Source organism: Acinonyx jubatus, chromosome D1 (assembly GCF_027475565.1).
Source record: "Acinonyx jubatus isolate Ajub_Pintada_27869175 chromosome D1, VMU_Ajub_asm_v1.0, whole genome shotgun sequence".
Taxonomy (NCBI): Eukaryota; Metazoa; Chordata; class Mammalia; order Carnivora; family Felidae; genus Acinonyx; species Acinonyx jubatus.
In genome coordinates this window covers 101,052,309-101,067,956 of record NC_069390.1, presented here as the reverse complement: position 1 = coordinate 101,067,956, position 15,648 = coordinate 101,052,309, and the positions used below count along the sequence as shown (strand labels likewise).

At 39.3% G+C, this 15,648-nt stretch overlaps 2 protein-coding genes across 2 annotated transcripts; one reads left to right on the top strand and one right to left on the bottom strand.

The window, feature by feature from the left end:
- Positions 1–3,308: 3,308 nt before the first annotated feature.
- On the bottom strand, positions 3,309–3,931 carry CD1H11orf71 (chromosome D1 C11orf71 homolog). The gene has a single exon (XM_027036563.2). The coding sequence runs from the start codon at positions 3,759–3,761 to the stop codon at positions 3,366–3,368; it is 396 nt and encodes a 131-aa protein (XP_026892364.1). The 5' UTR covers positions 3,762–3,931; the 3' UTR covers positions 3,309–3,365.
- Positions 3,932–3,954: 23 nt separating this feature from the next.
- On the top strand, positions 3,955–12,472 carry RBM7 (RNA binding motif protein 7). The gene is made up of 5 exons (XM_015078645.3): positions 3,955–4,191; positions 4,944–5,106; positions 5,755–5,842; positions 8,683–8,773; positions 10,372–12,472. The coding sequence occupies exons 1-5, from the start codon at positions 4,096–4,098 to the stop codon at positions 10,732–10,734; spliced, it is 801 nt and encodes a 266-aa protein (XP_014934131.1). The 5' UTR covers positions 3,955–4,095; the 3' UTR covers positions 10,735–12,472.
- The last annotated feature ends 3,176 nt before the right edge of the window (positions 12,473–15,648 follow it).

Below are 15,648 nucleotides of genomic sequence, written 5' to 3'. Positions count from 1 at the left end.
AAGCAGGGACGAAGTTTTCCCATGAGCAGTCCATGTCATTAAAACTGTTAGTGTACAAAATGAATTTTTAGTCAATAACAGTGGTTAAGTATAGCATGTTGTCATTCTAAAATAGATGCATCTTCCTTTATTTCTTTTCATGTTTATTTATTGATTTTAAGAGAGAGCATGTGCATGAGCAGGGAAGGGGGCAGACAAAGAGGGAGAGAATCCCAAGCAGGCTCCACGCTGTCAGCACACAGCCCTATGCAGGGCTCAAATTCACAAACCGTAATTGTGAGGTCATGACCTGAGCCAATATCAAAAGTCAGACGCTTAACCGACTGAGCCACCTGGGTACCCCAGTAGATGCATTTTCTAAGAGTAAAAACGGGTGGTTAAGTCAGTTCAGCGGTGGGTGGTTCAGTTGGTTAAGCATCTGACTTGGCTCGTCATGATCTTGCGGTTTGCGAGTTCGAGCTTCGTGTCAGGCTCTCTACTGTTGGTTTGGAGCCTGCTTCGGAGCCTCTGTCCCCCTCTCTCTCACAAATAAACATTAAAAAAAAAAGAGTAATACAAAAAGTCCACAAAATCAATACTTATGTAAGTTTTTAAAAAGTCATTATAGAGGCACCTGGTGGCTCAGTCAGTTAAGCGTCCAACTTCAGCTGAGGTCATGATCTCGCGGGTTGTGGGTTCAAGCACCCTGTCAGGCTCTGTGGCTGACAAGGGGCTCCAATCCACAAATTGGGAGATCATGTCGTGAGCCAGACAAAGTTGGACGCTCAACTGACTGAGCCACCCAGGTGCTTTTCCCATTTCCAATTTTAATGTTTATTTTTTAAACATTTTTATGTTTTTTTAAGTTTTTTTTTTTTTTTTTTTTTTTTGAGAGAGGAAGAGAGAGAAGATGGGGGAGGGACAGAGAGAGAGGGAGAGAATCCCAAGCAGGTTCTTCACTGTCAGCAAAGCCCTACACGGGGCTCGAATCCACGAACTGTGAGATCACCACCTGAGCTGAGATCTAGAGTTAGTCGCTTAAACAACTGAGCCACTCAGGTGCCCTGACATGTTTATTTTTTAAAGTACAGTATTATAGGGGCACCTGGGTGGCTCAGTCGGTTAAGCGTCCTACTTCGGCTCAGGTCAAGATCTCACGGACTGTGAGCTCGAGCCCCGCATCGGGCTCTGTGCTGACAGCTCAAAGCTTGGAGCCTGTTTCAGATTCTGTATCTCCCTCTTTCTCTCTCCTCCCCCACTCATGCTCTGTCTCGCTCTTCTCAAAAATAAACGTTAAAAAATAAAAATTAAAAAATTAAAAATAAAAAAAAAGTAAAGTACAGTATTATAGGTTAAGTGGGGATGATCCTAGGAAGACATTTAATCCTGTTTCATACTTGATAGAATTTAGTCTCTATCTGAACTTTTTGGCTGAATTTATCCTACTTTGTGAGGTATTATTTTTCACTATTAGGCATCTGTAAGTTTTATGAAAACCTTCTTACCTTCAGTCTTAATTGTATTATTCTTCCCCAGTCTAAAACTCGTAAAATATAGACTTGGGATTCTTTTCTCCACCATAGATTTTTGTAATGCCCAGTCTAAGGAAGGCACCCGTCATATATTATGAGTTAACTTTTTAGGTATGTAGAAAAGTGTTAGATATACACTATCCTTGGGAGAATTGAGAAATAATTCTTTTGTATTGCATGGTTCAAATGAGGAACCTGGGTTGAACAGCTGCAAGCCTCTATCATTCACTAGCTGTATGATCTTGGAGACTTAACTTCATCTCTTCGTGCCTTGGTTTCTCAGCAATAAGATGAAGTATAATGTCTTTCTGGGCTATTTTGAGAAACAAAGGACATATATAAAGCTCTATCAAAACGGAGACATTATTGATCTTGTTCACCACTTTAGTCTGACTGCCTTGTACAGGTAGCATCGGGCAGAGAGTAAGTTCTCAATAAATATCTGAAAATGACTAAAAGCCCCTAGGACAATGCCTTACACATAGCACTCAATAAAGGGCAGCCATTTTTCCTATGACCTGGTTTCCAGACCTCTCACTGTATTCATCACGCTCTGATTTACCAACATTCTTCTTCAGACATGGTTCTAACAACTCAATACTGTATGGCGTGTGGCAATTTGGCTTTATCTGATCATAATGACAGAGGAGTCCACTGGGAAAAAGCTAGTCTACCTGCTTACATAGAGGTGGCACTTAAAAAGCCCACTGTCTCCCAATATCATCCTTTAAACCTTAGGAAATGGATGATGCAGAGAATAAAAATATCAGAAAATAAGGTGCAATCAACCAGGTAAGAGAAGAACCAGGATAGTACAGTGTAATGGAAAGTCATTGCTACTAGTGTTTATTAAGGCTGCACCGAAGGAAAAGTCCAGTGTGGTGATTACTATTGGTTAGTCTCCCTATCTAGAGCACACTCCTTGATCCCTTTGATGGCCTGACTGTAAAGTTTGTCTACAGTGCTCACCACTAGGAAGATCTTCAAATATTGCTGAACGGTTGAATGAGTGAAGACAAACAAGAACGTTTGAAGAAGATGCTAGAGTGAATAGATGAACAGTTTCTAATAAGGAAACTGTGAGACTAATGGTTTCCATCATCGGATTTGGGGACAACAGACTCAGGTCAAGGAAAGAATGCTAATAAAATCACAAATATAAATGTGAAAACATTCTGGAGCCTTTGGCAAAAACAGAAATGTAAATTGGCTTAATAATTTGAATGGGCAGCAAGGTTTAGGTTCGCTTTTGTTCTTAGTATGATTGAGATTGGAGTTTGTAGACATCCCTGAAGAAAAAGTGGAGGGAGATGGAAAAGGATTAAGGACTAGATAATAGGCTAAGCGTTGGGCCCTACGGAAGGATGAGCCAGGGTGGTAAATAAAAACTAAGCATTTCCTTTCCACCAACAAAAGTAAAGGTAATGGGAATAGTCTGGGGTATAGAGGTAGGCAGTTAGGGAAGCCCCAATCGCAAATCTCAAAGTAGGACAATTGGCGAGGAAGAGGAGAGAAAACTGGCAGAGCAATTTGGATCCTTTGTTGGGATGGAGTGCACAAGGGGAAACAAATGGTTGCTGACCTCTGGGAATGGTGACTCAGCTTTGCGACTAAGAAAAAAAAAATCTCCTCTACCTTCTTCCTGATCTAATCATCCCGGCCGCTTTAAAACCATCGGAATAAAGCAGTAAGTAAAACTTTCCTCCGTATTAAGCCGTTATTAACAGGACTCCTACGTGTTTTTATATTAAAATTTAAATACATCTCTAAAAATAAGACTGCCATGGCACCACGAGAGGATTTGAGAGAGGCCTTGTTTACAAGCGGATCGAGGGCTGACGGGAGGTTTGCATATTAAGCCGAAAGACGGGCTGCGACAACACTCCCAACTGCAATCAGACGCTGCTGCAGCACACTCCTTAAGAGATCCAGTTTGACCGCGGGGGTCGGGTAAGGTGCGAATCTGGCCTGACGGGAGCGGTTCCGCCCATCAGCTTCCCTTCCCAATCTAAAGCGTGGCGGGCTGCGGCCGACCCCAGTCGCCCGACGGCTGTCGGCCCGAACGCTCTGCCGGACGGCCTGACGAGGAGCGGGTCCTGGAAGAACCGCCTCACGCCTGGCAACGAGGAAGCTGTCTCCAGAGACCATCGCCAGGGCTAAGGCAGACGGGTTGAGATCGCCGTGGGAAGCGCGGTAGGCCATCCTGCTCCTTTGATCGCCGGCGGACAGGGACACGTAGTTCAGGGCCATCTTCAAACACTGCCCGCAGTGTTTGTTACGTCCCTCGGTCAAGGTAGGCTCTTGGCGGCTACGCAGATCAGTCCAGCCGGTCTCGAACGCGACCCCCGCCTACAAGGGAAGCCATTAACTCCAGCCGCGTCCGATCGAGGAGCCGCCTTCAACCGGCGCTCTGCTCTCGAGCATGCGCAGCCCGCCCGCGCACGTCGACGCCAGCCGAGAGCGAGCGTGAATGACGTCTACGTCCGTGACGCCCGGGTCGACGAGGGCGTGGGGTTTCCGAGAGTGCGCAGTGAGTGCGGTGGCGGCGACCCTTCGGCCTTTTTAGGGAGGGGGCGGCATTGCGATGGGGGCGGCGGCAGCGGAAGCAGATCGCACGCTCTTTGTGGGCAACCTTGAAACGAAAGTGACCGAGGAGCTCCTTTTCGAGCTTTTCCACCAGGTAAGCGGCCGAGAGCCGGCTCTTCCTTTCGTTTATCCGGCTCTCTTATGGCTCGGCCCAACGGCCAGGCCCGCCTTCTTTTCGAAAGCTGGGTTGTGGGTCCCGGCGCCCGAAGGCTGGGCCGCTTGGGGCCGGAGGTCACTCTGGGAAAGTGACGCGCTCGCGGGGGGTCGCTTTATGGAAAGAGCCCTGGTGAGTTCACGCTGAAGTGACTCATTGGTAGAGTATATTTTAATTGTGTGGTCATTATCTGTTTTCCACGTAAGTGTTTTTTTTTTTAATTGCAGCATTAGAATATTTAAAACAGACTCCTAAATACGCTGTAGAAAAGCAGACTTGTAGTGTTTCTGTGTTAAAATTTGCATTAAAATGTGTTAAAAATTCAGAGTATCCTTTTCTCTCCAGTTCTGTTCTCTTAACAGCTGGTAACGATTGGTTAATCGGTAAAAAAGCGAATTTTTAGTCCGAGAAAACCGGACTAGTCTTGATAAACCGTTACCTGGAGTGAGAAAATGATGGATGTTGGTCGCCCTGTTAAAAAGTCATAAGGTACTCTGAAATGTAAATTGAATGACTGCTTCTAGTTCCTTATGGTCTTCCTTCCCCCACATGAATTAATCAAGTGTTTGGTCGTAGCTATAGGATCTTTAACCGAGGTGGAAATTCTTGTGTGTCCATTTTTTAGACTTTCTGATTACATTTTTGTTGTTTTTCATCTTTGCAAAATTCGAGATTTTTCTTTTCGTCTATAGGCTGGGCCAGTGATAAAAGTGAAAATTCCGAAAGATAAGGATGGTAAACCAAAGCAGTTTGCATTTGTGAATTTCAAACATGAAGTGTCCGTTCCTTATGCGATGAATCTGCTTAATGGAATCAAACTGTTTGGGAGGCCCATCAAAATTCAGTTTAGATCAGGTAACTATTCAGTGTTATTGTTTGGGGAGAGGGTCTTTTTGTTTGTTTGTTTCTCAGTTCTTTGTTTTTAATTTTGTTCAATTTTAAAGAACCTCTTTTTAGATGAAAATACTTCAAACTTTGTGGATAGTAAACTATATATCCCTGGAAATAGGTAACATTGACAACATGGCTTTTGAAAGTGGTCATTTTAAAATTGAGTTGGGGTTAGTGAAGAGAATGTAAACTTGGTTGTTAGAATGACTTGGGTTTGGGTCCTTGCTCTGAAAGGAGCAAGGATTATTTTCTGAAAACACTTTTCCTAGCTGCTTTGTAATTCACACTTACAAATTCACACTTACAAATTTTGATTCTGGATCCTGATGAGGGTGAAATTTTCTGTGTATCCAGTCTCAAAATTTAGTGTGGGGATCAGAATATTATGGCCGGATTGGATATTTATACATTGGATAATACCTTGTTTGGAACCCTTTGTTTTGGAAGTATCTGGTATTGAACACATACGTTTTACTCTGATGAAATTGTAAAGCAGTCTTACTGGAATTTGAGGTTTTCTTTTGTAGCCTCTGACTACATGATTTGGGGTAGGGGAGACATAATTTCAACTTAAGTTTTCTATCAGTAATTTCTCAATTTTTTTTATTTTAGGAAGTAGCCATGCCTCACAGGATGTCAGTGTGTCATATCCCCAGCATCATATTGGAAACTCAAGCCCTACCTCTACATCTCCTAGCAGGTAATATCTTACACCTATTGTTAAAATCATTTGTCAGAAATTTTCCTAGGTAGTGATCCCAAAACGCACAATGAATGATTTGTTTCCTTCTTTAAGCTCCTTCTTCATTCTTCTGCTATATTATTTGTATGTTGACTTATAATTAGGTATAATTAGGTTTCAAGGGGATTATAGACAGACATGTGTATATAGTACCCCTAAAACAGATGCATATGTTAACTATATGTTCATTTGGAAAGACATGCTCACACATATTTTTGTACATAACTGAAAGAAAACTTCTCAGAACATTACTTAGCCCTTATTATTTTCACTATACTCTATTTTCTAATCTATTTCCTTTAAAAAACTTAAATTAGTTTTGACCACCAGTTGGTTGTTAATTGCAGGTTAAAAATAACTGTCTGGAAACAGACTAGTGGACTAAGAGTTTGTAGAATTGGATTCTAGGTGTGCCTCCACCAGTTGCATAATCTTGAGATAGTGTCATTTCTCTGATCCTGTCCTTCCATTTGTCAGGAAAAGCTGAGTTGACTGATGTCTAGAACCTCTTCTAGTTACTAAGGGTTAGAAAAGATCCCGTATTTACATAAATAATTTTATTTGCGCTAGGAAAGCCGATATTTCACCAGGGACAGTTTTTTCCTGGATTATCCACAGAGTTATTCTCTCAGTCATAATGGGCTTCATTTAAGGAAGAGTTAGCAAATATGTGTCAGGTTCTTCAGCTCCTTTGCATTTATGCTCTCGTTTCTCACGGCAGTCTTATGAGGTAGGGATTATTGTTAGTTCTACCTTATATGTGAAGAAAATGAGGATTGGAGGTTAACTTGCTCAAGTGTGAACTGTTCGTAATAGTGGACTGGGATTGAAACCCAGGCATTGTGACGAAGCCTCTAGGATAGGCTGCCTAATGGAGCTTACAAGTCTTCATGAAGACAGGTGTATGTTTTGTGACTACCTGTTTGATAAGTCCTCTAGAGAAAGAGTAGAACATGCTTGGAGAAAAGATCCAGCAAGGAGAGATGATATAAACGAATGAGGAACTAAAAGGGGCCAACGTACCTAGGTCACAATGAATGAGAAATGGAGAGTAACAGATGGTGTTGGTGCAGTAGAAGAGGTGAGACGATATAGGGTCTTTCTTCTAGGCCATAGTTAGAAATTGGGAACGTTATCCTAAAAACTGTCAAAAGATACCAAAATGTTTTCAGTAGGACAATAACGGGAACAGGTTTGTATTTTAACAATTTGTTTGGTTGCTGTGGGAGAACAGATTAGGGGGGACGAGGCTGAAAATAGACCAATGAGGAAACTGTTGGTAGCAAAGTATTGGCATTAGTTGTAAGATAGCAAGGAAGTTCCTGGGATGATGTTGATGGTTTGGATTAGGGCGGTGCCAAGAGCTGGGGCAAAGTGGCTTCGATATGACAAGATGACTAGATAGCAAAGTTGCGAGAAAGAATAGTGTACAAAGGGTGCCATCTTCACATCCTTTCTTGCGAACTGAAATTGTGTTTAAATACTTCTCAGCACATCCGGAACTTGAAGCATCTCAAACCACTTTTGTAGAAGCTTCAAAGGTTTCTCAGGTGGAGGAAAAATGAGTTTTTAGCTCCCTCAGAATTCTCTTTGGGAAAAAATATGCAAGTAAATGACTTGTTTTTAATTTAAGGCTAGAACATACATCGTTTTTATACTCTTATAAGGAAAATTATACTTTTTACCCCTTTAGCATATGGATATACAACTAATTTAAGAAAACCCAAAATGGGGAGTGGCTGGGTGGCTCAGTCAGTCAGTTGAGCGTCTGACTCTTTTGCCTCAGGTTCTAATCCCAGGGTCATGGGATCGAGCCCTGTGTCAGGCTTCACACTGAGCATAGAACCTGCTTGAGATGATATCTCTCCCTCCGTCCCTCCCTGCTCACACACGTGCCCATGCTTGATATTTCTGACTCTCTCTCCCTCAAAAAAAAAACCAAAAAAACACAATGAAAATATCTAAACTATGAGGCAAATCAATTAGTGATAGGATTCTAAATATTTTAAAATAAATTTAAAATACTTTCTAAGTGAGTTTTTCTGTAGAGTAAGCTTCCTTTGTAGGAGGTGGGGAATAAGATATAAGTCCTTGAAATTAATATCCTATTTATGTTACAGAACTCTTAATTCCTTGTTCTCCCGGATCTGTTCCTCTTCCCTGTCTCAGTAAATGTGTGTGTAATTGCTCAAGCCAGAAATCTGCGTTTTTATCCTTAATTTTTCTTTTTCCTTCATCTGTCATATCTAATTAACCAAATCCTTTTCGTTTCAGTTTTCAGCCTAAGCCTTTGTGCTAGTCCCGGGATTGACGTTTTTTTTGTTTTTTTTGTTTTTTTTCCCTATAAAGGCCACATACATGTTTCAGTCGTTGCAGGCCATCGTAACAATACGTAGAAAATACAGACACAAGAGTGTTACAAAAACTGGATTGGCCCATAGGCTATATAGCTTGCTCACCCCTGTGCTCATTCTTCCTGCAGCTGGAATGTTTTGCCTCCAGGTGATCTTGTTACTCAGTTTTCACTTCACATGTCTCCTTTTTAGAAAGGCCGTCCCTGACCAGCGAGCTAACATAGAACTCCTGTCTCTTACCTTACTTGCTTTTTAGTCGACTATTCATAATAACACTTGGAACAAGGTCAATTGTCTTACTTTCTGAGTCCTTCCCCTTATCTATGAGAGCAGATACCTTGTTTTTCTTGTTCATTCCTACCTTTGGGACCTGTGTCTTGCTCATGATTAGTATGTAGTAAATATTTGTTAAATGAATGATTATATGTTGTTTTTCTTTCACAGGCATGAAAGGACTGTGGATAACATCATTCCATCAGCACAGATAATTCAGAGGTCTTTCTCTTCTCCAGAAAATTTTCAGAGACAAGCAGTGGTAGGTTGATTTATCAACTTGACTTGGTAAAAACAAAAAACAAAAAACAAACCAACCAAAAAACAACAAAAAAGCACAGCAAAACACTTAGATTGAAATGTTCAAATAATTCTTAAGTAATGTCCTAGGTTTTCGTTAGACTAGCATGATCTTTGTAGATTGATTACTCATTTTAGTTTTCACTGGGCTGAAGTACATATTTAAAAGATTGAAGATAAATAGAAGGGCTGTGTTTCACATTTGTATTTTTCTTCATGCATTGTTGTGGGGGTGGTGTGTTTAAAAGACAGGAAATTTATTCTCTGATGTTCTTGTAACCTAGGCTGAAGGACTTATTAGCATATGCTTTCTTTGATGCTTGTAACAGCAATTGAATATATTGGAGTCTTCAGACCATCTTCCTCTTGCTTTCCATTTTTTCTGTAATATGAAGCTGTGAGACTAGGCTTAAAATCCTTGATATGTTTTACTGTTCCATCTTTGTGTCCAGTCCTTCATTTTTTCATTTTGTCGTCACGTCTTTTATTTGTTTCTTTTTCTTGAATTCATTTCTTCTTTTTTTCACTGCCCAATCACAAGCATGGCTTATGACCCCTTGACCTTTTGCAGGCCTGCAAAATAAAAATAGAAGAATGAAATAAGGTAAAATTGAGCTCAGTATAAAGAGATGTCCACTTTTATGTACATACCACGTATTTTTCTCATTTTGCTGTAGGCTGTTTTAAAAAAATGATCACTGGCTTATAAGCTATCTGCAGGCAGAATTTGGGGGACCACTGGTCTAGTCAGTTCGTACTTGTCTCCATTTTCTCCTCACTGGTCCATCTTACACACTTGTTTGAAAATTATTGTAACTCTGTTTTGCTTATCTTCCTGGTAATTTGACTTTCCATCTTGTCACATAAAGTCAGAAGTCTCTAGCTTAGTTATTAGGTACTCCAATCATCTGATGCCAATAAAGCTTTTTAGCCTAATTGTCCATTAATCAGTGCTTATGAGGTCTGTAACCTCTCTTAGAGTTACTTGCTCTTCTGCGAACACATTCTGTTTCCTTGTTATCTTTGTGCAATTTCCTTTCCTTGATATACTTCCCCCTTAAAATATTCTATCCATGTTTTTAATACTCAGGTCCTATGCCACCTTCGTGAAGCCTTTCCTAATGATACTGAGCTCTTGACTCTTTATGTGTTCATCAGACAGTGATTTACATTATCATCATTTGTATGACCTCTTCCCTTCTACGTTTTGTTCTTGAGGGCAGGGAGTAGTAGGGGTAGTCGTAGAGGTGGGGGGGAGCGGGTGCCTGGGTGGCTTCGTTGGTTAAGTTTGCGACTTCAGCTCAGGTCATGATCTCTCATTTCGTGAGTTTAAGCCCCTCATTGAACTCTCTGCTGTCAGCACAGAGTCTGCTTTGGATCCTCTGTCTCCCTCTCCCTCTTTCAGAAATAAACGTTTAAAAAAAAATAGTAGTTATGTACAAATATCTTGTAGTTGTCCATTGGCATGAACAAACTTTGACTTGTTTAACCTAAGATCTACCTGGGCAGGTGGATCTACTAAAAATATTTGTAGTTAACATTTCCTTCTTTTTCTTTTAGATGAACAGTATTTTGAGACAGATGTCATATGGTGGGAAATTTGGTTCTCCACATCTGGATCAGTCAGGATTTTCCCCATCAGTTCAGTCACATAATCCTACTTTTAACCAGTCTTCAAGCTCCCAGTGGCGCCAGGAGACGCCATCCTCACAACGTAAAGTCAGACAGAATTCTCATCCCTACATCCTGGACAGACATTATAGCCGTGAACAACGCTACACTGATCATGGGTCTGACCATCATTACAGAGGAGGCAGGGACGACTACTTCCATGAAGATCGGAATCCTGATGGCTGGAGCCACGATTATGAAAACAGAAGAGACAGTAGTAGAGATGGAAAATGGCGTTTGTCTCGACACTAACAAGTATTAAAGGACGATGTTTTTATAGGGTCCTTTTAGGTCCCTTTGGCTGAATTGATCTGGAGGTGTTTTGTTAACTTTACAGAGCAGCTTTACAAGTTGCCACATTTCTTTATAAAATTTTTAAAACCTATAGCTGCAGTCTAATACAGAAATAAGAATTGTGGTTCCAGTTTTATTACATTAATAACCTTTCACCTCAGGGTTTTATGAAGAGGAAAGGGTTTTATGCAAAAGAAAGTGCCACAGTTTCTAATCATTTTAGACAATTAACGAAGGGATGTGTTATATGGATTGGTTGTATTATAAAGCAGATATTTTAATTATCTGTTATCTTTTTGTATTGCAAGAAGTTTGTTGTCAGTGAATCAGATTTTGGTGTATATAATAGAAAACATTCAAGTTTTGATAGTCTGAAATTACTGTCAGTATTTTGTCGATAAAAGAAAGTAATTTCAGTGACTCATTTTACTTAAAACTTATTGCGGTTTTAAGGGGATAAATCATATTTGACTTCTTAGAGAATTTTTAGTGTAAGTTCTGTGACATGCTCATTTGAGTTTTACTCTAATTGAACATAAAATTGTAAATCTGTACATGCTGTCTTATTCTAAAAATTTTTAAATTTACTCATTAAATCATGTTTGATGTATAACTGAAGTTAACTCAGGAAGTTAAATATCTCTAAATGTATTTTTTTACGTTAAAAAAATACAGTGTTAATATAAATCCCCTTTTCAGGAATAACAAAAATGTAAAAGCAGAGGTAAAATGGTAAAATGTTTTACTGAAAGTATTCTTTTTGCAAAAAGAAGGTTCATGAACCGTTTAAGTGCTGCCTCTGTTACTCAAAACTTTAAAAACTTTAACATTTTCAGAGTGCCCAGGACATGTGTACATGGGTATGTTTTATTGTGGAGATTGTACAGATTGCTTTTTTGTTTGAACGTTTGAAACAATTTAAACTTTTTCTGATTTAAAAATTTTTAAATCTTGTTTAACAAAATTGTGTATCAAGATGCTGTTTCCCATTTATTGTAGAACTGGTTTATAAAAAATCATTCCTTGAAAAATTTTGATCCTTTTTAATATTAGTAACCACAGCATTTATACTGTGTTCTTTTTTAATATATTGAAAATCTAAAAAAGAGTGTGTCTTATTTTTTTGACATTACTAACTTTGGAGACCATGTATACAAAGTTAGCAACATACTTTTATTCAGTGATCCCTCGTGTTAACAATGTTGGTTCTTAGAGCATCCTGAAATATTCCTTTTGTACATATTGAAATTAATATTTTAGAATCAGATTTTCAGTGATCTGGATTATAGTTCTTACCCGTTACGAACTGGTCACCCTCCTTAGTCTCTGGGAGTTCACGCACTCTCAGGTCTTCCCTGTGTGTAAATGCATGCCGTTTTTTGGTAAGTGGAACTGTTGACTCCGCATGATTAAAAGTTTGTTTGCTTATACAGTTTAATAGTAGAAGGATTTGTTTGCAGTGAGCTTGTTCTCCAGTATCTTACCTATGTGAATATTTGGTAGCTTATAGAGATTAACAAAGATTAGTACTGCTTTATTGCAAGGTATCTCTGGGTCCGATCCTTTCATATTGATTCATAGGTAATCCTGGTTCAGGGTAATCATTTTTAATGATTTTAATGATGGGGCACAGCCCTTAGGAGGTTCCAGTGGATCTCTTTCACTTCAATCCCACCCAGTTGAAAGTAACCATACTGTACATAAATGTACTGGGTAAAGGGACAGAACGAGATGGTCCCAACAAATTGGGCATAGTTGGGGAGCTCGTTCACCCAGGCTTGAGAGCTACAGTAGAAAGGAAGAGGTGTTTTTGTGGGAGCACGGTTTCTCCCCAAGGGTGTGGCACGAAATACCACTCTGTTCTGTAATGAAGTGTTGGGTAAATGTTCTGTACTGACATGGTGTAACCTTCTCTTAGAGAGTGGCAACACCATAAAGCTTCTGACAAGTCCTGCAGTAAAGAAAGTCTATACTTAGTATTCCAAAATTTTTGACCCTTATTTTACCCTTTTGTACATAACACATACTAATATACTAAGACTTCTAAAGAATCTGACTCCACCCTTCTCTATCAAATCAGTCAATATTTTTGGTACCACTTTCCAGCTCTGTTGTGTAGGCCCATATCCCTCACACCTACTGCCTATCATGCTAGAAGGGGCAATCATCCTCTTCCAGGATTATTGTATCAGCACCCTACTGTAGCAGTTTATGTATTCCAATAGTACCCTGTATTTCACTTGTTGTAGCCTTATACTGTGTTATAATTTTCTTTTTATTTGTATCTCTCTAGAAAGTTCCTTGAAGGCAGAAACCATATCTTACCAGTGAATTCTCAGTATCCAGTACCTGGCATTAAATTACTTGGTAAATTTTTGATGAATGAATGAAAGAATGTTTGTCAGATAATTGAATTAAAAAAGGAGGCTTAATCATAGTAGTAGTTTTTTTTTTTAATAGGTTTCCTAACCATGAACCATCATTGCATCCTGTTATAAAAACTCTGTATTACAATATATTGTGCCTTTAATACACTCTAGAATTCTATTTGCTTTCCAAAAGTGTTAAGGTTTTGATCTGTATTCATGAGGTTTTCTTTTAAAAATTGTTTTATTATGTTGGTTTGGTTTTGGAATTATGGTTCTGCTAGCTTTATAGAAGGAATTGGCAAGCTTATCTTGTTCTATGCCCTGGAAACAAAATTGAAAAATATAGGAATTAACCTGTTTCTTTAAGACTTGTTAAACTCCTTTGTAAAACTCATTTCTTAGAAGTAACTGGTTTTTTCTCCCATTTTTTGTTTTGGTTATCAGTCTATCCGTATTTCCTACTTTCTCAGGAATCAATCTGAATAATTTATACCTTTCTAAAAAAAAACCCATTTTCTCTGTCTTTCCAAATTAATTGACAGTTGTACATGGTATTTCTTACAATTTTTGTTAAATTCTATCTACGGTTATAGTTGTTTTAGTTCCTGACATACTTTACTTTCCCTCCCCCATCGTCATTAGACTCGCTGTGCTGTTATACATTGTGCATTTATTTATGTAAAAGCATGCCACATTGTTTCTGTTTTTGAAACCTTCCCTTTTAAAGAGATCGAAGTAAAAAGTATATACGATTCCGACAGTTAACCATTTCTGGAGCTCTTTGGTCCTCCGTGTACATCCATCTGGTATCTACTTGGAAGTTTTTGGGATATGTCTTGTAGTGCAGCCTTGCTGGTGATGAATTCTTGTAGCTTTTGTGTCTGAAAAAGTATATTTCATCTTTGTGTTTGAAATATCTTTTTGCTGGGTATAGAATTCTAACTTGACAGTTTTTCCCCCCCTTTTGATATTTTAAAAATGTGGCTCCACTGTCCCCCTGCTTGCATTTTTTCCTGTAAGAATACTGCTGGCTAGTACATAATGTGTCATTTTTGTCTAGCTGGTTTTGAGCAATTGGATTATAATGTGCCTTAATACAGTTTTCTTCATGTTCCTTTTGCTTGGAGTTTTTTGACATTCATGGGTCTGCGGGTTTATAATTTCAATCAAAATTGGAAAGTTTTGGCCATTGTTTGAAAAAAAATTTTTGTCCTCACTTTCCTCTTTGGAAATTTCAACTACGCTTAATACGAGACTACTTAATGTTATCCCATAGCTCACTGATGTGTTGTATTTTTTAAATTTTGTTTTCTCTGTGTGTTCATTTAGATAGTTGTATTACTAGGTCCTCAAGACTACTTTTTCCTTTCCCCCCCCCCCTGCAGTGGCTAGTTAGCAATGAATTCCAATATAATCTTCATCTTAGATGTTGTAGTTTTCTCTCTAGAAGTTTGATTGCCTTCGCTTTTCTTCTGATTGGTACTCTGTTTTTTTTTTTTTTTGTCTTCAGCTTCATGAGGTACAATTGACAACATTGTAGTCTATTTAAAGTATAGAGCACGATTTGATACACATTGTGAAAGAGTCCCCCCCAGTGAGTAAATTAACACATGACTTTTGGATCTTTTTTTTTTTTTGTATCTTCACTATCTTTACTTAATTTTTTCAACAATTGGAATAAAGTTACAGTAATTTTTAATGTCCTTGCCTGCTAATTCTAATATTTTTGTCAGTTCTCCGTTGGTTTCTGTTCACTCCCGTTATTGGATGTGTTTTCCTGCTGCTTTTGCACACCCTGCAATTTTGACTGGTTGCTGGGCAGTAGGGATTTTACCTCATTGGATACTTGATAGTTTGTATTTCTGTAAATATTCTTGAGCTTTCTTCCAGAACACACGTAAGTTATTTGTAAACCATTGTAGCCAGGACATGATTTAAGATTTGTTAGGATTTCACAACTATTTAGGATTAACTCCCCCATTACCAAAGCCAAACTCTCGAACACTGTAACAGATGCAAACACTGTAACACATGCTCGTGAATCACGAAATGTTTCAGTCTATCTAGTGGGAACAGATACTATTCCTGGTCCTCTGTGAGTGCTGAGTAGTAGTCCCTCTAATTCTCTGGGGCAATTCTTTTCCCAGCCTTAGATAGTTTCTTCAAACCTGTATGCTGATCTCTACTCTCATGAATACTGGAGGAAACCGGCAGATGTCAGAGTTTTCTCCTGGGCACCTTAACCACGTGCAGTCCTGTGTTCTAGACGTTGTAGCTGCCCGGGTTCCCTGAGACTCTCCTGGAGTTTGCCAGGCTTTGCCTACCCCGCCCCCAACCACACTGCTGCTTGGAAATTGCCTCAAGGCAGCAAGCTGAGGCAATCTTAAGGCTCACCTCATCTGTCTCCTGCTCCTGAGGATTACTGTCCTTTCCACCTGACATCCACTGTTTTGTGTTTTTTTCTTTGTATTGGTTGTTCAGGCAGGAGGGTAAATCCAATCCT